This window comes from Melanotaenia boesemani, chromosome 8 (genome assembly GCF_017639745.1).
Source record: "Melanotaenia boesemani isolate fMelBoe1 chromosome 8, fMelBoe1.pri, whole genome shotgun sequence".
Lineage (NCBI taxonomy): Eukaryota > Metazoa > Chordata > Actinopteri > Atheriniformes > Melanotaeniidae > Melanotaenia > Melanotaenia boesemani.
Genome location: NC_055689.1, coordinates 13,277,467 through 13,295,081, shown reverse-complemented (window position 1 = coordinate 13,295,081; position 17,615 = coordinate 13,277,467). Strand labels below are relative to the sequence as shown.

General features: G+C 38.2%; 1 protein-coding gene across 1 annotated transcript in view; it reads right to left on the bottom strand.

Moving 5' to 3' along the window:
• The window catches only part of map4l (microtubule associated protein 4 like), a 100,968-nt gene that overhangs the window by 43,848 nt on the left and 39,505 nt on the right, over window positions 1-17,615 (bottom strand). Inside the window, exons 3-6 of the mRNA XM_041992126.1 lie at window positions 13,853-13,939; window positions 12,596-12,673; window positions 10,154-10,384; window positions 3,432-4,751 (exon numbers count right to left, since the gene is read on the bottom strand). Of these exons, the coding sequence (XP_041848060.1) occupies window positions 3,432-4,751; window positions 10,154-10,384; window positions 12,596-12,673; window positions 13,853-13,939 (1,716 nt within the window). The remainder of the gene's footprint in view (window positions 1-3,431; window positions 4,752-10,153; window positions 10,385-12,595; window positions 12,674-13,852; window positions 13,940-17,615) is intronic.

Here is a 17,615-nt window from a genome sequence, read left to right as displayed (position 1 = left end):
GATAAAAACATGTCTTAAACATGCTGAAAAGAAACGTCCTTACTGAGGTGAAGAATCTTTATAATGCAAAAACAGTATTAAGTTAGATCATCACAAGGTGCAAATGAAGACATGTCAGGTGCAACGACACCATCACACTAACATTTTATATGTGTTAATCAAATTTTTGTTTTGATATTCTGATTCTATTATCAGATATATTACCTGTTTATCTGTGTGGATTCATTTCTGATAAATAAATATATTCTGGGCGTAGTAAAAGTGTCAAAAAATGATGACGTATATTTATTTAAGAACAATAAACTACAAAAATATATATATATATACTACATCTACCTGAAAGTCTGACAGAACAACACCGGGACTCCTGTTAATCAGAGAACAACAAACATCACAATCTAGTTGAAGAAAGTGAGGTTCTTATGTGCATATGCATATGGGATTTTCATCCTAATCTGTACCATTTAATTTGAAATCATGCACTTATTGCTGCAGCCTGTAACTCTCTCTACATGAATTCTCAGGTGCACCACCTCACCTGTTCCTTCATCATCCTCTTCATCCAGCTGACACTTTGTAAATGCAGCCATCTTTACTTCTGCTCACATACAGCCCAAACTCTCCCTTATATCCAAACCGCGGTGATGGAAAAGTTTCTGCAGAAGTTCACTGATCTCTAGGATGTGTTTATCACTGCACTGCCTCCAACACAGAAACTTAGACTGAAAATCCGTCGGTTAATTTGCTTTTTATGTGCTGAACCCGCTGCTGCAGCCGAGGATGCAACTTGGTGAAAAAATTATAAGATTAAAAAAGACAAACAAACAAAAAACAAAAAATTGAGATTAAAAAGACGAGAGCCACTGCTGAATCTGAATTCCCCTGTGGTGAACCAATCCCACAGTTCTGTGTGTGCTGACGTCGATGCGCATCATAGACAAATACCATAAACTGCTCATCATAAAAAATCTATTTCTCATACAGAGCTGTGCAGTTTGGCAAAGTTGTGTGCATGTGTGTGTTCAAATAAAGTTTTAAAACAGTGTTAATGAGTAAAAATCAGAACGTCTAACTGCCTTGAAAAGCCAACCAAACATAGGACCAAATTACTTGCTTCTGAGCTATTTAGACTATAACTATTCATTATTGAACCTTGTCATTGATATAACAAATCACTCATCTAATCTTAAGATCTAATCTAATCTCATTTTAAGATTGTAGGTGAGTAAGAAGATACTGGTAAGTCAAGCTTGAGGAAATCATAGTAATATATCATGTGACATTACAGACTGCCCATAAAGCAACTTCAAACTCAAGTTAAGTCAAGTGAAGATTTTTTTATAATTATAAATATTATTTAAATATTGTTTAGACACAGCATATTTTACATTGTATAACAAAGCCTTCTTAGAAATCTTTGACTCATCTTTGTCTCTTTTTTCCGTAAATTTGGTCAAATTAACTGTGTCCTCCACATTAAAACTATTCCTTGTCCAGTCACATGAAAATTACCCAACAGTTTTTAACCTATATATAAAATACTGAAAGGAGGAAACCACGTCTTACCTGTTGATCGAGGATACGTTGTTGGTGGCATTAACAGAAGAGGGAAGGGGGGGAGACAATAAAAAGCAATATTTGGTCACTTCAGATTCAACTTCAATGAACTCAAAAACAACACTCACACATAATCATTAATAAAGCACCATTGTTACAAATTCTACCACAAAAACTAAATCAAGAACGGTGCTACTGGAAATAAACAGTTAAAAGTTCCTGGAAGTTGACGATTTTTTACTAGATAGACATGTGTCACTATTGCAGCTTGAGCTGATGTGATAGAGTGCTGTTATGTCAGTCTTTCAGAAAGATTTAAATCAGATTTAAAGGTAAATTTCAAGCATGGTCAGGTTTTATGTGTGAAGAAGCACTCAGGGAATCACGCTGAAAAGTAAATATTCATTAGAAGGCTATGGGACGTAGTCAGGGTTGAATTCTAGGAGAGTGCAGAGGAAGAAGCATTAGAATGAGTTCATCTCAACAATAAACTTATACTGATGCTGCTGCTTTGCTTCTGAAAGAAATAAACTGGACCAAATGCTGGTACCTGACTGGGATTTTTTTTTTTTATTACTCTTTAAAACTGGATAAAACAACAGATCTACCAATTCTAATGAGAATGGATCTAACAATAATGATAAATAATCTGAATACAAGTAATTTTGGGGATTTTGCTCAGTTTTCAATGAAAATAGGTTAGTTATTTTTCACTTGCCATAAATTTTAACTAAATTCACAGGTGGTTGCTGCCTGGTGGATAAAATCCTCACTGCAAACACCATGAGGGCCTCTGATAAAGCCATGTCGTATGGCTGAAAGTGGAATAACATGTAGCAGGTGGACTTTTGCTCTGACTCTGTCTCTCTCTTATTATTAGCACAAACACTACATACATAAAATGTAAGGTCCCAGATTTGCTGTCAAGATCTGAATGTGCAGCAGATGGTTCAGATTTTAATATACAAGGGAAAAATTATCTTTAAAACTAAATGTGCTAATACAGAGACAGTAAAACATACACTGATAAACTTAAAAACCTCAAGAAGTATAAAGAAAATTGGTAACTGTTTTATATGATGGATAAACCAATTCATTACACATTTTTAATGCTCCCAGTTACAGGCATGTCAACATTAAGCTCTCTACCTACTACTACATTCATTTGTTACTGTGCAATAGATTAACAATTAAAACATCTAGGACTTAATGAAGCTGAAAAAGGCAACAGCAAATTGGTTTTGCCATGCAAGAACCCAGGTGATATGTATGCTGTTATAGACCAAAAAAGAGATAGCGGGAGGTTACGCAGGCAGCTGGTAATCAGATGAAACAGTAGACAGTGGAGCAAGCAGAGACAGAAGAGCTATCAGAAGCAGCAGGACAGATAATATAGTTGTTAAGATCATGGCAACTGATACAGAGAGCCAGGCAGAAGGAAATCAAATTAGACAAGTTAACAGTTTACCCTTGCGGCTTTGTTAATAGAGGGCCCGACCAGCTGAGCACATTTGTGTCCCATACTCATGCCTACATTACGGAGGAGTGTTATATTTGGACACAAATGTTTTTATTCTGGTAAATGCCAAGATTTCTGTTTAAAAAAATGTCAGCAAAGAGTTGTGCTCAAATCTGTAATTAATATAAATCTCTAAAAACTGATTAAAACATACTGTTCTGGATTTAATTGTCGGGCCATTGTTATTAAACATTCACAAAAACAAGGATGGAGCACCAAGCAGACCTGATGCTCAATCCACAGGCAGAGCCATGCATACAAGAAGACAAACAGTACTTCCTGCGATCCTAGCTTACAATTACTTCTTTTTAAATCAGCCCCATGTTATTTATAATCTTCCCTGTAGTTCACCAACCTTCCAGTGGGGGGAGCTGTGGCGACGAGGACTCCTGGTGCTCTGAGTGTGCAGGGAGAGAGGGAGGGGCTGCTTGGGTGATGGAAGAAGTGGGTGTGGCTGAGCTAAGTGACGTGGCTACACCTTTGAGGGGAGTGTCAGATGATGATGAGGGGGTAGCTTCATTCTTTGAAGGAGTTAAGGAGGAACTAAGTGGGGTGGCTGAGGTGGAAATGGATGCAGGAGCAGTGGTTCCGGGAAAGGCTGTAGCTGTTTTAACAGCTGTGGCAGCTGTGGAGGACTTGAGCGTGACTGAGGGGACAAAAGGCTTAGCATCAACATTAAGAGCTGATCCAACTGCAGTTACAGAAGGAGCTATGGGTGATGGGGAGGTGAAAGCTGGAGGAAAGTCTGGAGTGCTCTTTGCAGGGTTAAAAACAGAGGGAGCTTTTGAAGCAGGGATGGTGGGTTCTGACAGGATAGGCATAGTCAGGGAAGTACTGGCAATGGTAGGGGTGTTGGTGATAGGGGTGGTGGTCTGCGAGTCAGGGGTGGAGCCCGGAGGAGTCTGGAGGACTGAATCGAGGAAAGAGAAAGTCTGGGAGACTGGGCTAAGATTATCTCCTGACATCAGTGCTAGACTTCCGCTAACATCTCCAGTTAAACTGCCCTTGCTGGCAGCACTGTTGGCCGAGCTAATGTTAGGCTCAAGTTTGCCAGTTGAAACTTTCTCTTCATTTGCCTTTTGCCCATCTTTACCAGACACAGGATAATCATCTACACACATGGGTTCATAGGCACGTGGAGACGAATCTGTTACAAGGCTAACATGGGAACAGTTGGTAAAACTCGTAGCTATTTGTTCAGGGGCAGAGGGGAAAGCAGGGCTGGGACTGGAGTTTGGAACTCTAGGGTCACTAAGGCCGGCGTCAGAAGCTGTAGCCCATTTAGGAGCAACTGAAGCCGGTGTAGGAGAGATGGGCTGCTGGGGTGCGCCCCACTCCTCTGGAAGTCTTGCCCGACTCTTAGTCTTCCTGCCTTTCACCCTACCCCCTCCTCCACTCTCTCTGATCTCCCACTCCCAGTTCTCCTCCTCATCTCCGTCCTCCTCCGTCTCCCTTCCGCCTTTATCCTGCATCCCATGCTTGTCCGACTGGTGGAGGTTATTCTCCTGGTTATCCAAGAAGTTGTAGACCTCGTCGCGGCCCTTCCTCTTCTTCTTCCGGCGTCGCTGCTTGCTAGCCTCGCCCCCCGGCCCTACTCTCTCGGGGCTGAGGGGTTCGGAGTTGGAGGATGTGGCACTGCTGTCGTCCACTGAGCCGCTGGGAGAGAGGACGGGAGCTGCCGAGGGGGGGGGGGAGGGTTTTATAAGAGGAGGAACCAATCACATACTGTGTCAGAGAAACACGAGCTAAAAAGCCATCAGATTCTGGTTACTATTTCAGTTAAAAACTTGTTGACAGTCACTTGGCAGTAACTGTAATGATCTCAAAACTCTAACCAGCACCAGACCAACAGAAGCATCCTAAGTGACCTGAACACAAGTGGACAGCTCTATGTACATCACTCTATACTCTTTAATGAAATATGTGTGACGTGGCAATTTGTCAGCAAATACCGCTCCCCTGCTCTGTCTGGAAATAAACGTGATTAGATAACACACAACCAGGGTTTTCATGAGCGTTTCTCCTGGCACTACTGAACATTAAAATACAAGTCTTAAAGATCAGTAATATGAAAAGCTGCATGACCTAAACCTTTGTCAGTCATGGCTGATTTCTATTCATCGCTGCTACAGAACTGAACAAGATAAAAACATTATTCATTATTTTCTGCTGCTTTTCTGCTCAAAAAAGTGGCAAAATCAAGTCATCACCTTCAAATTCAAATAGAGCTGCCCATTTGTATTTGTGTCACCAAAGACACATACGAAGACCTGAAGTAAACTGGGTTTATGCTGCATGAATTAAGGTTTAAAGTAATGGTTGTGACAATCATCAGCCCTTGAGAGAATTACAGTAAGGATATTTAAGCAACAGCATGAGCTTATTGAAAACAATACATAGTTCTTGTTATTCAGTGGTGCTACCATAGATGGTTATTAATCGAACAAAGCTGGAATAACCTACAAGAAAAATGTCTTTATTTTGCCTGCAGGCTTTTATGAGTTTGTCTGACTAGATAAACTGAAATTTGATTTCATTCTATTTATATATACTGTATGTGAGAAGACATTTGAGAGTTATGGATGAAGCATAGCAACTGGTGTGAAGTAAATTATTGCACCATGTCATACTTTCTAAAAGTCAAGTCTGAAAACATTTCTGTGGTGCATATGAGTTGCAAAGCATGCAGATAACATGATAAAAGTATGTTTAACATTGTTTTTTGCATGACAAATGAGAGTCCAAAACTTGTTAATAACGTTGCACTTTGAAAGCCCATTTTACCAGAACAATCAGCAACGATCCTTTCGTTGATTGTCAGTATAAGAAACTGTATAGTAAGCAGGCTAAATGCATAAAAACATCACGTTAACTTCTCTTTCCTGGATTTTCCCAGGGATAGTAACCATAGTCTGACTGCTTTTTACTCTTTTGCACACAATCTTTTAAAAAATTTGATTAAAAGAAGTGTTGTATGTGATGGTGCCTGCTTTTATAAATGCAACCTCTATTCCAGAAAAGTGTAGTAAAGTCCAGAAAAAAATGTAAATAAAAACAGAATAAAATAATTTAAAAATCCCATAAATCCATATTTAATTTTCAGTAGAACATAAACAGCATGTCAAATGTTTCCACAAATATTAGCTCATTTTGAATTTGAAGGCACGTCAAAAAAGTTGGAACAGGAGCGAGAAAATGCTGGAAAGAAATTTGCACAGATCAAACACAACTGAAGAAGCATTGGACAACTAATTAGGCTATTTGGCAACAGATCAGTAACATGACTGGGTTTAAAAGGAGCATTTCAGGGAGGTAGAGCCTCTCAAGATGGGCAGAATTAGAAAATGAGCTAATGTTTTCCATGAAATGTCTCAGTTTCAGCATCTGATATGTTGTTTATGTTCTACTTGGAATACAATATGGGTTTATGAGATTTGAACAGTGTCATTTTTTTGGAATTGAGGTTGTAGATTTAATTAGTTTCTTTTTCTTTGCCTGTTAAATATCCCCCCCAGGCATCATTAAAGACTGCTGGATTATGTGTACATAACTGGATTAACATAATGTATTTTATGATGGTAGACAGGAGGTGTCAGTTATCTGTGCCACAGTTGCATAACATCTTAGAAACTGTTTGTATAGCAGTATTTAAGAATTTGGTTGTTGCAGAAACTGACCACTGTAGACTATGTTTGAGATATTTCCACATTTATGCAAGTGCTTAATCAAGATCTCTTTTGGACATCATTTATTCTGTAATGATCACAAAAATAAGTAACATGGAAAGAAATAAAGCAGAAAGATCCATCAGTCATTTCATGTTAAGTTTCAAGTCTTAAAATCCTTAATGGAGTCTGGAATGAACTGTGCTTTAGTCCATCTGAACCGATAAATGTATGCCGCGTTTCTCTTTCTTTTCTCTTACACATCATCGCTGTCATCCAGGCTCTCACGAAGTTAATGGAGCACACAACAATGAAAAACAAGCACACTGGGAGCAAAAAAGCTTTGAAGCAACTTGAATAAATCAAGCTATCATACAGGATGTAGCATGCATGATCAAATCAAATGCATGCATGTTCGAAAACCACAGCAATGAATTTCCATGTGTACACACACAGATGACACATTAAACTAAATTAATATGATACAGAATCACAGAAGAATGACACAAACACGCTTTAACAAACAAAAATATTCAGCTTGTACTGAAATTGTCCCCTCAATTGTTTGCTCCCACTATCTTTTCTTGTTTAGGGGGGTGAAGTCATCACAATCAGGTGTAGTATCTTTTCCTCTGAAGCCATATATATATTTTTTTTTTTACTGAGAAGCACTTTATCAGATCACAGTCAGAGATAGAACGATGAAAAACAGATACATATAAACAAGAGACAAAAATATAGAATTTAAAATAAACTTCTGTCTTGATCCACACTTTTGATCTTTGGCCTGTCTAAAATATTTTTCCACCTCCATTACTATCATCCTGCCTCCAGTGTGCCTTTCAGTCAGTCTTACATCACTGCATGTTAATGGATCTAGAAGAACATGCATTCCCCTTTAAATCTGGCACCTTTCCCTGCATTTTTAAATTGATTGAAGTTGCTATTTTCTCCCTGCCACACAGAGCTCTCCCAGCTATAAACAGCTAGAAGGGGCATTATCATCTATATTTAATGTGATAAGGTATTTAATAGGAGTACTTCTTAATCTGGACTCTGGCAAACTGCCAAGAAATACATTAATGTTGAAGCCATGATTGCTTAGAACAAACTAATGCAAAAACACAGAATGAGAGGGAAGCATGAATTTTCAGTAAAAAAGTTTCATATTGAGGGTGCGTGCAGAGTGCTACTTCCACCTCCACAGACAGAATAAGTGCGTAAAAGGTCTCCACTGTAAGCCTCCAGCACAGACGAGGGGATATAGTTTGTTTGGCAAAACTATTATCAGCATCCTGCAGAAATCTGTTAAATCATTGGAGTGTTTGGTGGCACTTCTCTCAAATGAGCATCTGCTAAATTGTTCCTATCAACATTATGACATTAACACTGAAGTGTTTGTGAAGTCATTTGGGCAAACTAACGATCTATCTGATCTATCTGGACATTTGACACATTCATTCCCTGAATAGCAATTACCTAAGGGCTGACTTTGTGTTTTTTTCTGACACTCACTGAGGTGAGACAAGTGGAAGTTGTGAGAAATGAATCATCAGGAATCTAAACTTTCTATATACGCCCTGCAAACAAGGATTAACTAAAAATACCTCACCATGTGTCATATAAAATGCAGGAAGACTGAGCAGCTCAGGAAAGAATTCAAGTCTTTGTTGTATCTTAAAAGGCTTAAACAGTCACTGTTGCTGTTGATGTCAAACTTAGCATGTGATTGTTAATAAGATATGCAAACTCTGGAAACTCTGTAAAATGTAATCAACAACAAGTCAAAATGTCTGCTGAAAACTAACAGGTCTGCAGCAATATTTCACAGACTTGTGATATAGTGTAGCACTCTCTGTTAGAATGTTTTGATTCTAATAAAAAATGGATTTTATTGCTTCATTAGTTTAATTTATTTAAGAAAAATTGTTCAATATTTGAGATCTGTGAGCACCAAATGTATGTACTTACTGCCCTGTGTGCAGCAACAACTGTAACTAGATGGATGAAGCTTCACTGTATGATGGTATAAAAGGATGTTTGGTGAAGGAACAACTGGATTTGCTTATCTAAAGCTTACGTTTTATTTTAGATTGTTGTCATCTAAATTATACAACAGGATTTAACAGACTCTGCAGGTATGTTATGTGAGGGCAGGGTTAAAATAGAAGCATGTGCTTATATCACAACAGGCTGTTCCATGAAAATTTCACAGACAGCAGGAAGTTATTTTTAGGATCAAACCAACTGAACTGCACTTTTTATTTCTAAACAGATTACAAAAGATGCTTTCCTGAAGTCATCTCTGGTTTTTAGAAGAAAGATGGTGGCATTATCTGTAGTATACATATCTTCAGATCTGCTGCAGCAGTGGCTAAACTAGAACACTCAACTTGTGCCAGCTAAGCTATCTGCTTTGAGTTAGCAGAGCCATCTTCAATCCAGCAACAAAACAGAGGGGGTAGGAGCTAAAAATATAAAAACTGTGGCTAAATATTTAATAAGTACAACCTAAAATGGAGAGTTGGACTCATTTCAAGGTTCAACCGAGGGTTTCAGAGTTGTACATGGTTATTTACTGACCATCTTTTTAACACCCAGATAGTAAAATTCTGACTAAACACTTTGTTAGATATAGATGATGAAATAAGTATTGGCAGTTCTGTATAAATGTCCACTCAGTTTCCATAAATCTAGCTTCAGGCTCAACTTCACATGATGAAGGCTGCACAGATGATGACGTACTGTACCCATGGGTTTGTTTTTTTGTTGCTTGGCAACCATAAAATAAGCTAATGTTTAACCATTATTCACTCAAGCAGCAATTGATTATGATAAGCATTAACTATTCATGATAAAAGGCACCCAGCAACGACTCACTGAGCACTAACTCTCCCACAGAGAGTCGCTTTCTCTTCAGACTGCAGTGAATAATAGACATAAAGAGAAATGTGGGGTGTCCTCACACATTTTGCTATCCAGAGTTGTCACTGTGATTCCCATCTGTCTGCTGATCCAGTATGTTGGTACATAAAGAGAATGACAAGGACAGTGTGTAAAACCATGAGGCCAGTGATAAGAAAATTAGAGCTGGGAATGCAATAGAGACAGTAAAAACAATTAGAAAAGGCTGCCCTCTGCTGTTAACATTTGTCCTGTGTAATCAGGCTCTCACCCATCTTCTGCCTCTTCTGCAATAGAAACTGCACCCCATGGTTTTCTTCATCTAAATGTAAGATATGGCTTTATATTTCAATTTAAAGCCTGGGCTCCCGCTTTATTCTCCTCTATAGCTGAGCCAATTCAACCAACCCTATTACATTTTTTCCTGTTTCTATTTGTTCTTCTGACTACGCCCTCCCATGCTGCTCTTCCACACAGTACCACATGCAACCAACCCACTTTCTGATACCTGCAGAGTGATCCATGGACTGGAATCCTGGGCCACTGAGAGAAAAAGGATCACTGGTTTTAAATGGACTGCTCCCACTGGTGGTTTTGTTTTCCACACCAAATAGGCCTGAACTCTTCTGGGTGTCCATAGCTGCACTCATCCCAGTCTGCCCGAGAACAGAGCTCATACTGGTCTGGAATGGAGGCAGGCTGGACCCCATGGTCCCCCCCATCCCAGACTGAGAGAAGCCTGATGGAGAGACAGGAGACAGAGATACATCAACAACAGACAAATGTTTTTCTGTACACAATACCGCTAAGCCAAATACTTCTCCCTGTTTTTGTCGCAAGACAATACATAAATATATAAATACAAAACAGAAAGGAAATCAAATTTCCTATAATTACATAAGATATTCCCACTTTGTTGCTTGTTGTGCCTAAAGGTATATATTTCAATTACCGATGGCTGCCACAGATAACATCTTCTCATAATATTAAATCTTTAAATAAACACTTGTCCTTGCATTAGTCCATTTATTTTGGGCTGTTATTATTGGGGTCTCACAGGAACAAAACAACAGTGGACTTAGAATGTTGTGTCATCAGCCTCTGCATCAGGATGGTCCACTATGTGATATAGTGTGATATGCACCACTTCACATTCAACAGAATTTCCAAGCAACAGCCATATGTCATTGCTACTTATCAAAATCAATTACAAATGAATGAATATGGATTTACAAACTATTATCAGACTACCCTCCTTATAAACTTTATATCTAAATAACTGTGGTAAGACATCATCAGTCAGATAGATGTATATCTGTCATTCAAGCTGGCATTTTTTCCTCCATCAACACTTATTGAACTGCACAAGCAACAGGGGAAGAATAAAGACAATAATAGTAACTCTTAAAACTAAACTGCTGCTCAGAACCACTAAGTAATTAAAAAAATATGAGACACTTCATGCCTCATTCTGTTAAAAACAAAACAAAACAACACGCACACACACACAAAAAACTAAATAAATAAAATAAAAAATAAAATGGCTCGACAAAAAAATTAGAAGTAGAAGAGTGGTCTATTTTTACATCTGAAGAGCTGGAGCACCACCTGCTCTCATCCCTGGTGTATTCAGTTTTAACTTATAATCTGCCTGGTACTTGTTTAGTGTAGCCACTCAAACACTCAAACACACACACTAAAACACAGTTGGCGACACCTAAGAAATGAGCCACTTGACCGATCTATGAAGTATGAACCACAAAAAATAGAAAAGATAATATATTTAATTCAACTATTTCATTGCATTTTTGCATTTCAGGCCTGCATTGATGGAGTTTTTACCACTTTGTGATGCTGCCAATTTTTTCTTAGGCCACTTAAAATATATCCTGAGATTGAGTCATTAGTTTTCAGATAGTTCAATGATTTCACCGTGCATTTAATGACAAGTTAGAGATCCTCTACCCTTATGCTTTTTATTCCTCATTAGCAGCATACAACTGGGTTTAGCTTCTTTGGTGGGGGCTTTTGTTGCAGGCCAGATTGAATTATTAAAAACATGAAAAATTTAAGGTTCAAATTGCTTGAAACTGCATTTCAAATAGTTGATTTAATATTCAATACTGTCTCAGAATTTACATTCTGGACATTTTCCAACCATTAATTTTACAGTTTAACATTTGCCCATAAGATTTTAATACATTATGGTTTGTTCACGGCCTCCTTCATGCAAACGTTTTTTTATTGCTAATGTTATGTGGAAATCTGCAAATAATTTTCATAAAGAAAAAAAAAACAGAGCAAATCCAGGTTGTTCTTTTGTTACATGTTAAAGATGACAAAATAAAACAGAAAATTGTAATATCAATGCAGCTCTTAGCAGGAATGAAGACAAAAAACAGAGCAGCACAGCTTGATTCAGGCTCATGATCAGATATTTGATTTTACATATATATTTGTTTGCAATATATCATGTAGAAAAACAAAATAAAAAGACATAGCTTATATCAGCGCTGAAAGCAGAAAACAAAAGAAACAAAACGGTGAGAGTATTTGGCATAACAGAGATTCTGGGACGAGGATAAAGCCGCTAATGCAGTGACCCACATACATATGTACATATGGCAGCCGTGAGTCTGGAGCAGTATACATCAGAGGATTGAAAACAGGGCTGAACAACTACAAAGCAGCAGCTTGCAACATCTTTTTTTTTTGTTTGTTTTTATTATTACCTTCCCAGGTTGTTTTAGTTGCATAAATGATCTTTTTAATTTAAGTGATGCATAAAAACATCCAAAGTTTACATCCAGCTGGGTTCTAAATTACAAAAATAGCAATTATCTCATCAACATGCAATATTTTTAGATCTGTGTACAGAGTAGAAGTGTAATATAATCAAACTAAGTTTGGAAAGCTGAAATGACACAATAGTTGAAAGAGTAATGTAGACCTAAAAATGAGTCTGGCATGCTGCTGTCCTTTGTCTTGTTCAGGCTCCACTGACCTGTCATCCCACCCATCATAGGACCTGAGAGACAGAGAGAGGCAGAAATGGTGAAAGGATTGCAGGGGCAGAGGGTCCAAGAGGTAAGGAAATAAAGTGGGAGTGGCAGAAAATAAAGCTTAATGATGACAAGCAGCATCAAATGAAACAACAGGATGGAACATAGCAAGAAAGTGCAAATCAAATCAGCAGGTCTGCGTAGACAATCACTCCATCTGATCAGCATTGAATTCGATATGATGGAGTGAGGGGAAGGAAGCTGCAGCAAAAACCTGAACAATGCTTGAATTCTCGATCATTTGTGCTTAAAAAAGAGCTACAAAAACAATAAAAATAGTAATGTATGCAGTAAATGTTGTTAAATGATAAGACTGTAGAATTAACAATGGCTGCAGAATTTTTCCAACTTTTTTATTTCAAGTTCAAATCTTTTTAGATCTCCAAAAACAATTATTGCTGCTGTTCTGTTTATCCTGTTTAACATGTAACAGTAAAAGAAAAGGACATAATATGTAAGCAAAATGCTCCATATTCCAATCACACCTGAGTAAATAAAGTTGGAGATAATATTTGGTACAAAAGTCAAATGTATATTTACCAACTAGTGTTTGATTAGGCAGTATTTGTTGAGCTGCGCTGTAGCCATGGCAACCAGAGCAGGTGATTTTACGCAAGGAGTTATCTTAGTAAACAGTCTCTTAATGATGACCTTTCAGACTTTTGAAGCTTCATATCATTTTAAGTTAAACCTATAAAGGCAGTCACTTTCACTAGAATAACATTAAGAAGGGTCAATGTCACATCCAGGATGAAGAGGAATAGATTTAATGATGTATAAATCGGTATATCAGTATTGTTTTGACAAAGCCCTTTTTTATTAGACCAACTAACACTGCTTCAAACTACCAGTATCTTCCTTAGACTTTACTAAGAGCTTGGGTATGAGGAATTTCTTCATAGCATAATGTTCTTTGCACCTTTATGTGAACACACAAATACTTTAATATAACATCAGTGCTCAATACAGGTTTAGAAAACGTGTCTAACCAGCGCTACTTAGTTAAAATACACCAGGAATACATGGAAAATACAAAAATGTCACATTTAGTGATAGGATGTTAAGATTCGCACTTATCAACACAATTCAGTTCTTGACAGATGGACTGAGTAAACACTGCATGTTTACACGGCTTTAACCCTCACCAGACAGGTAGTCAGAGCTGAAGGCAGGCTGTCCTGGTGGGTCTTGGCGGGCGCCAGATGACATCATGGATGACATCATTCCAGGGCCTAAAGAAGATAAAAATGCATTGTCACAATGAAACTTTCTATTTTTCAACCATTGACTTTAATGCTTTTTTTTTTGTTTGCTTGTTTTTTTGTGTGTAAAAATGATGTTTTTCTGAATTACTCAAATTTCCTAAATACTGTGTGACGCATCACAGTTACCAAATAGGAAATCCCTGCTTGCACGCTGTCATACTTCCAGCGTTATCATATTCTGCACATTTCCAGAAAAGAAGATATACAATATGTAAATGCTACTCTTGCTTGAATGACCGACATTTTCTAAAGGAAAATGTGGTGGGCTTTCTTTTTAAAACTCTTTACACAGTGAGTGAGACAGACTAATTCCTGCAGCTGAATCTGTCTGTGTGTCACTCTGCTCTGTCAGCTCATCAAACAGGTGCTGCTTCCCCCAAACCAGCTTCTTCAGACAGCGAGTGTGTGCGTGTTACATCATTTGACAATGAGGCAAGCAGACACAACACGTCGCCAAAGGGGCTATCACCATGGTTACGCAAAAAGAAAAACGACAGCATCTGTGGTTCCCTTGGCAACACTTGCTGTTGGTGGATGTGCCTTAGAGGATCGATCCATGTGCGCAGACTGCAGACGCACACTCACCAGAACACATTTAACACATTCACAGGGACATATAGCATTGATAAATACTGTAAATGAACTAAATGCTCTGAAAGGGGGTGTTGGTGGTGGAGGAGGAGTTTCTTTGATCGTTTTTGTGCTGCATAAAATAAATAAATAAATAAATAAATATCTACTAACTGTAGGGAGGAGAGGATTTGCTCCACTGACTCCTTTAACAACCATTGTGCAGCACAGAAATAAAACTCGCTCTGAATTATATTATTAACAGGACAATAAAAAATGTTATTAACTACATTATAAAATGGAAAACTCATCAGGCGGTACGATCACAGGAGCACATAAAATTTATGTTGATAATATATACAGATGTTTGACAATCAATGCAATGCATCATATATTTAAGATCAGTAACCTGATTTATCCATATTTAAAATATGAAACGCAACAGAAATTTAATTATCAGGACTATACAGTGGTAATATTACTTGTCATGTAATATAGTGTTGGAGTAATATAGTTTGTACAATATTTCTCTGGTATATGTAAAGACAGAAATATGATCATGTCAAACTGCAGCTGAAAAACATGTTTCGTCTTGGAAAATTCTGACATCTAGACAGTATTCACTGGCCACATTATTAGATAGGCCTGTTCATTCACTTGTTAACACAGTTAATCAGCAAATCACATGGTAGCAGCTCAGTGTATTTAGGCAGATAGACATGGTGAATGATGACATGCTGAAATTTAAACTAATTATCAGAATGAGAATGAAAGAGGATGTTAGTGGCTTTAAACATGGCATGGTTTGTGGTACGCATCAGGCTGGTCTGAGTATTTCAGAAACTGATGATCTGCTGGGATTTTCGCACACAACTATCTCTAGGGTTTACAGAGAATGATCTGAAAAAGAGAAAATATCCTGTGAGCAGCAGCTGTCTGGACATAAATGTCCTGTTCATGTCAGAAGTCAGAGGAGAATGGGCAGACTAGTTGAAGATAATAGACAGACAACATGAATTTAAATAACCACCAGTCCCAACCAAGGTATGCAGTATACCATCTCTGAATGCACAACACATTGCACTTTGAAGCAGATGGGCTACAGCAACAGACAACCTCACCGTGTATCCCTCCTGCCGGCTACGAACAGGAAGCTGAGGCTACAATTCACGCAGACACACAAAAATTGGACAACAGAAGATGGAAAAACATTGTCTGGTCTGATGAGTCTCAGTTTCAGCTGCAACATTCAGATGGTAGAGTCAGAATTTGGTGTAAACATGAAAGCATGGATTCATCCTGCCTTGTATCAACAGTTCAGGCTGGCAGTGGTAGTGTAATAGTGTAGGAGATATTGTCTTGGCATACTTTGAGCCCCCGAGTTACAACTGAGAAATGGTTTGCACACCACAGCATACCTGAGTATTGTTACTGACCATGTTCATCCCTTTATGACCACAGTGTACCAACTTCTGATGGCTACTTCCAGCAGGATAATGCAGCATGTCACAATGCTCAAATCACCTCCAAATGGTTTCTTGAACATGACACTGAACCCCAATGGCCTCCACGGTCACCAGATTATAATCCAACACAGCACCATTGGGAAGTGTTGGATCATCATGAATCTGCAGCATCTGTGTGATGATATCATGTAAATGGAGCTAAATCTCTGAGGAATGTTTCTAACACCTTGTTTAACCTATGTCATCAAGAACTAAAGCAGTTTAACGTTCTACCTAATAAAGTGCCCAGTGAATGTATGAGACATTCAGTTCACTTTGAAAAAGCACACTGATTTTCACTGCTTCATTGCTACAGTATATGTACCTGTGCATGGTCCTGAACTATCATGAGTTATTACAGACTGTCATCTAAAACCAAAGCCATGACACAATTTGTATATTCTGAATCACTACTTTCAGTTCAGACACAGCCACATGACTGGTCTCTGTACACATAAAAGAAGACAGATGGTAGTTTATGCTGAAAAGCAGTTTTCTTTCAAGTGTATTCAGAAGAAATGAGGCCATATATTTTTGGTATAAAGCCAATATGAGTGTATTGGTGGATACATCCAGAATAATTCACAAGTGAGCATTAGGTATGAGTTTAGGAGCACTGGATTTAGTCAGTTAGGGTGTTTTGATGAGAGCCAGTGGTTTCTGGTATACACCAGGGGTGCCCAAGTCCAGTTCTTGAGAGCCCCTATCTTACAACCTTTAGATGCATCCCTTCTTCAACATACCTGCATGAAATGGCTAAATCCTCTCATGTGCATATCATTCAGGTCTGCAGAGGCCTGGTAAAGAACCATTCATTTGATTCAAGTGTGTTGGAGAAAGAATGCGTCTAAAAGTTGCAGGATAGTAACTCTCGAGTACTGGACTTGGCCACCCCTGGTATATACAGATAGACGTGAACATAAACAAGCAGCAGTCATGTAAACTGCAGAGTTATCCTAGAAAGAACAGCACAGGATTCTTTTCTCTGTCCATCTGGTTCTCCTCTGTGTCAATCACTGTTCAGCTTCCAGTCTGTCGCTCAGAGTTGTGTCTGTTTTCCCTCAGCACTATCATGCTTTCCACTCAACGCTTCAAGTGTCAAAATGGGCCAAGCAGTATGTTTCTGTCTCCAAAGATTTAAAACACACTATAGTTGGTGATTAAACTGTGACTGTACAACATACTTGAGAAATAAGTTTGAATATTTGCTGTTGCATCTCCTACCTGACTAATGCAAAGACCCATTACATAACACATGAGGTGAATAAACCAATATAGTTGCTGCAGTTATTGTCTTAATACTTTTCTTCTAATCTTTTGGTTCAATCCCTCGTCCAATCTTTACCTGGCAAACTTTGGTTTGTTGCAGTGACTCTGTATTAGCAACAGTTTTAAAAAAAAATTATTAAGCTTTTACTGAGTTAAAAAAGAGCCTTCATCATTTTACTTCAGCATGAAGGGTGAAATTTATTTATTTTTGAGTGCAGTATCACTGAGTGCTGTAGCTACTAGTAGCTGCGCTAAAAAGTGAATTAACTAAAAACAAAAAACAAAACAAAAATGCTAGT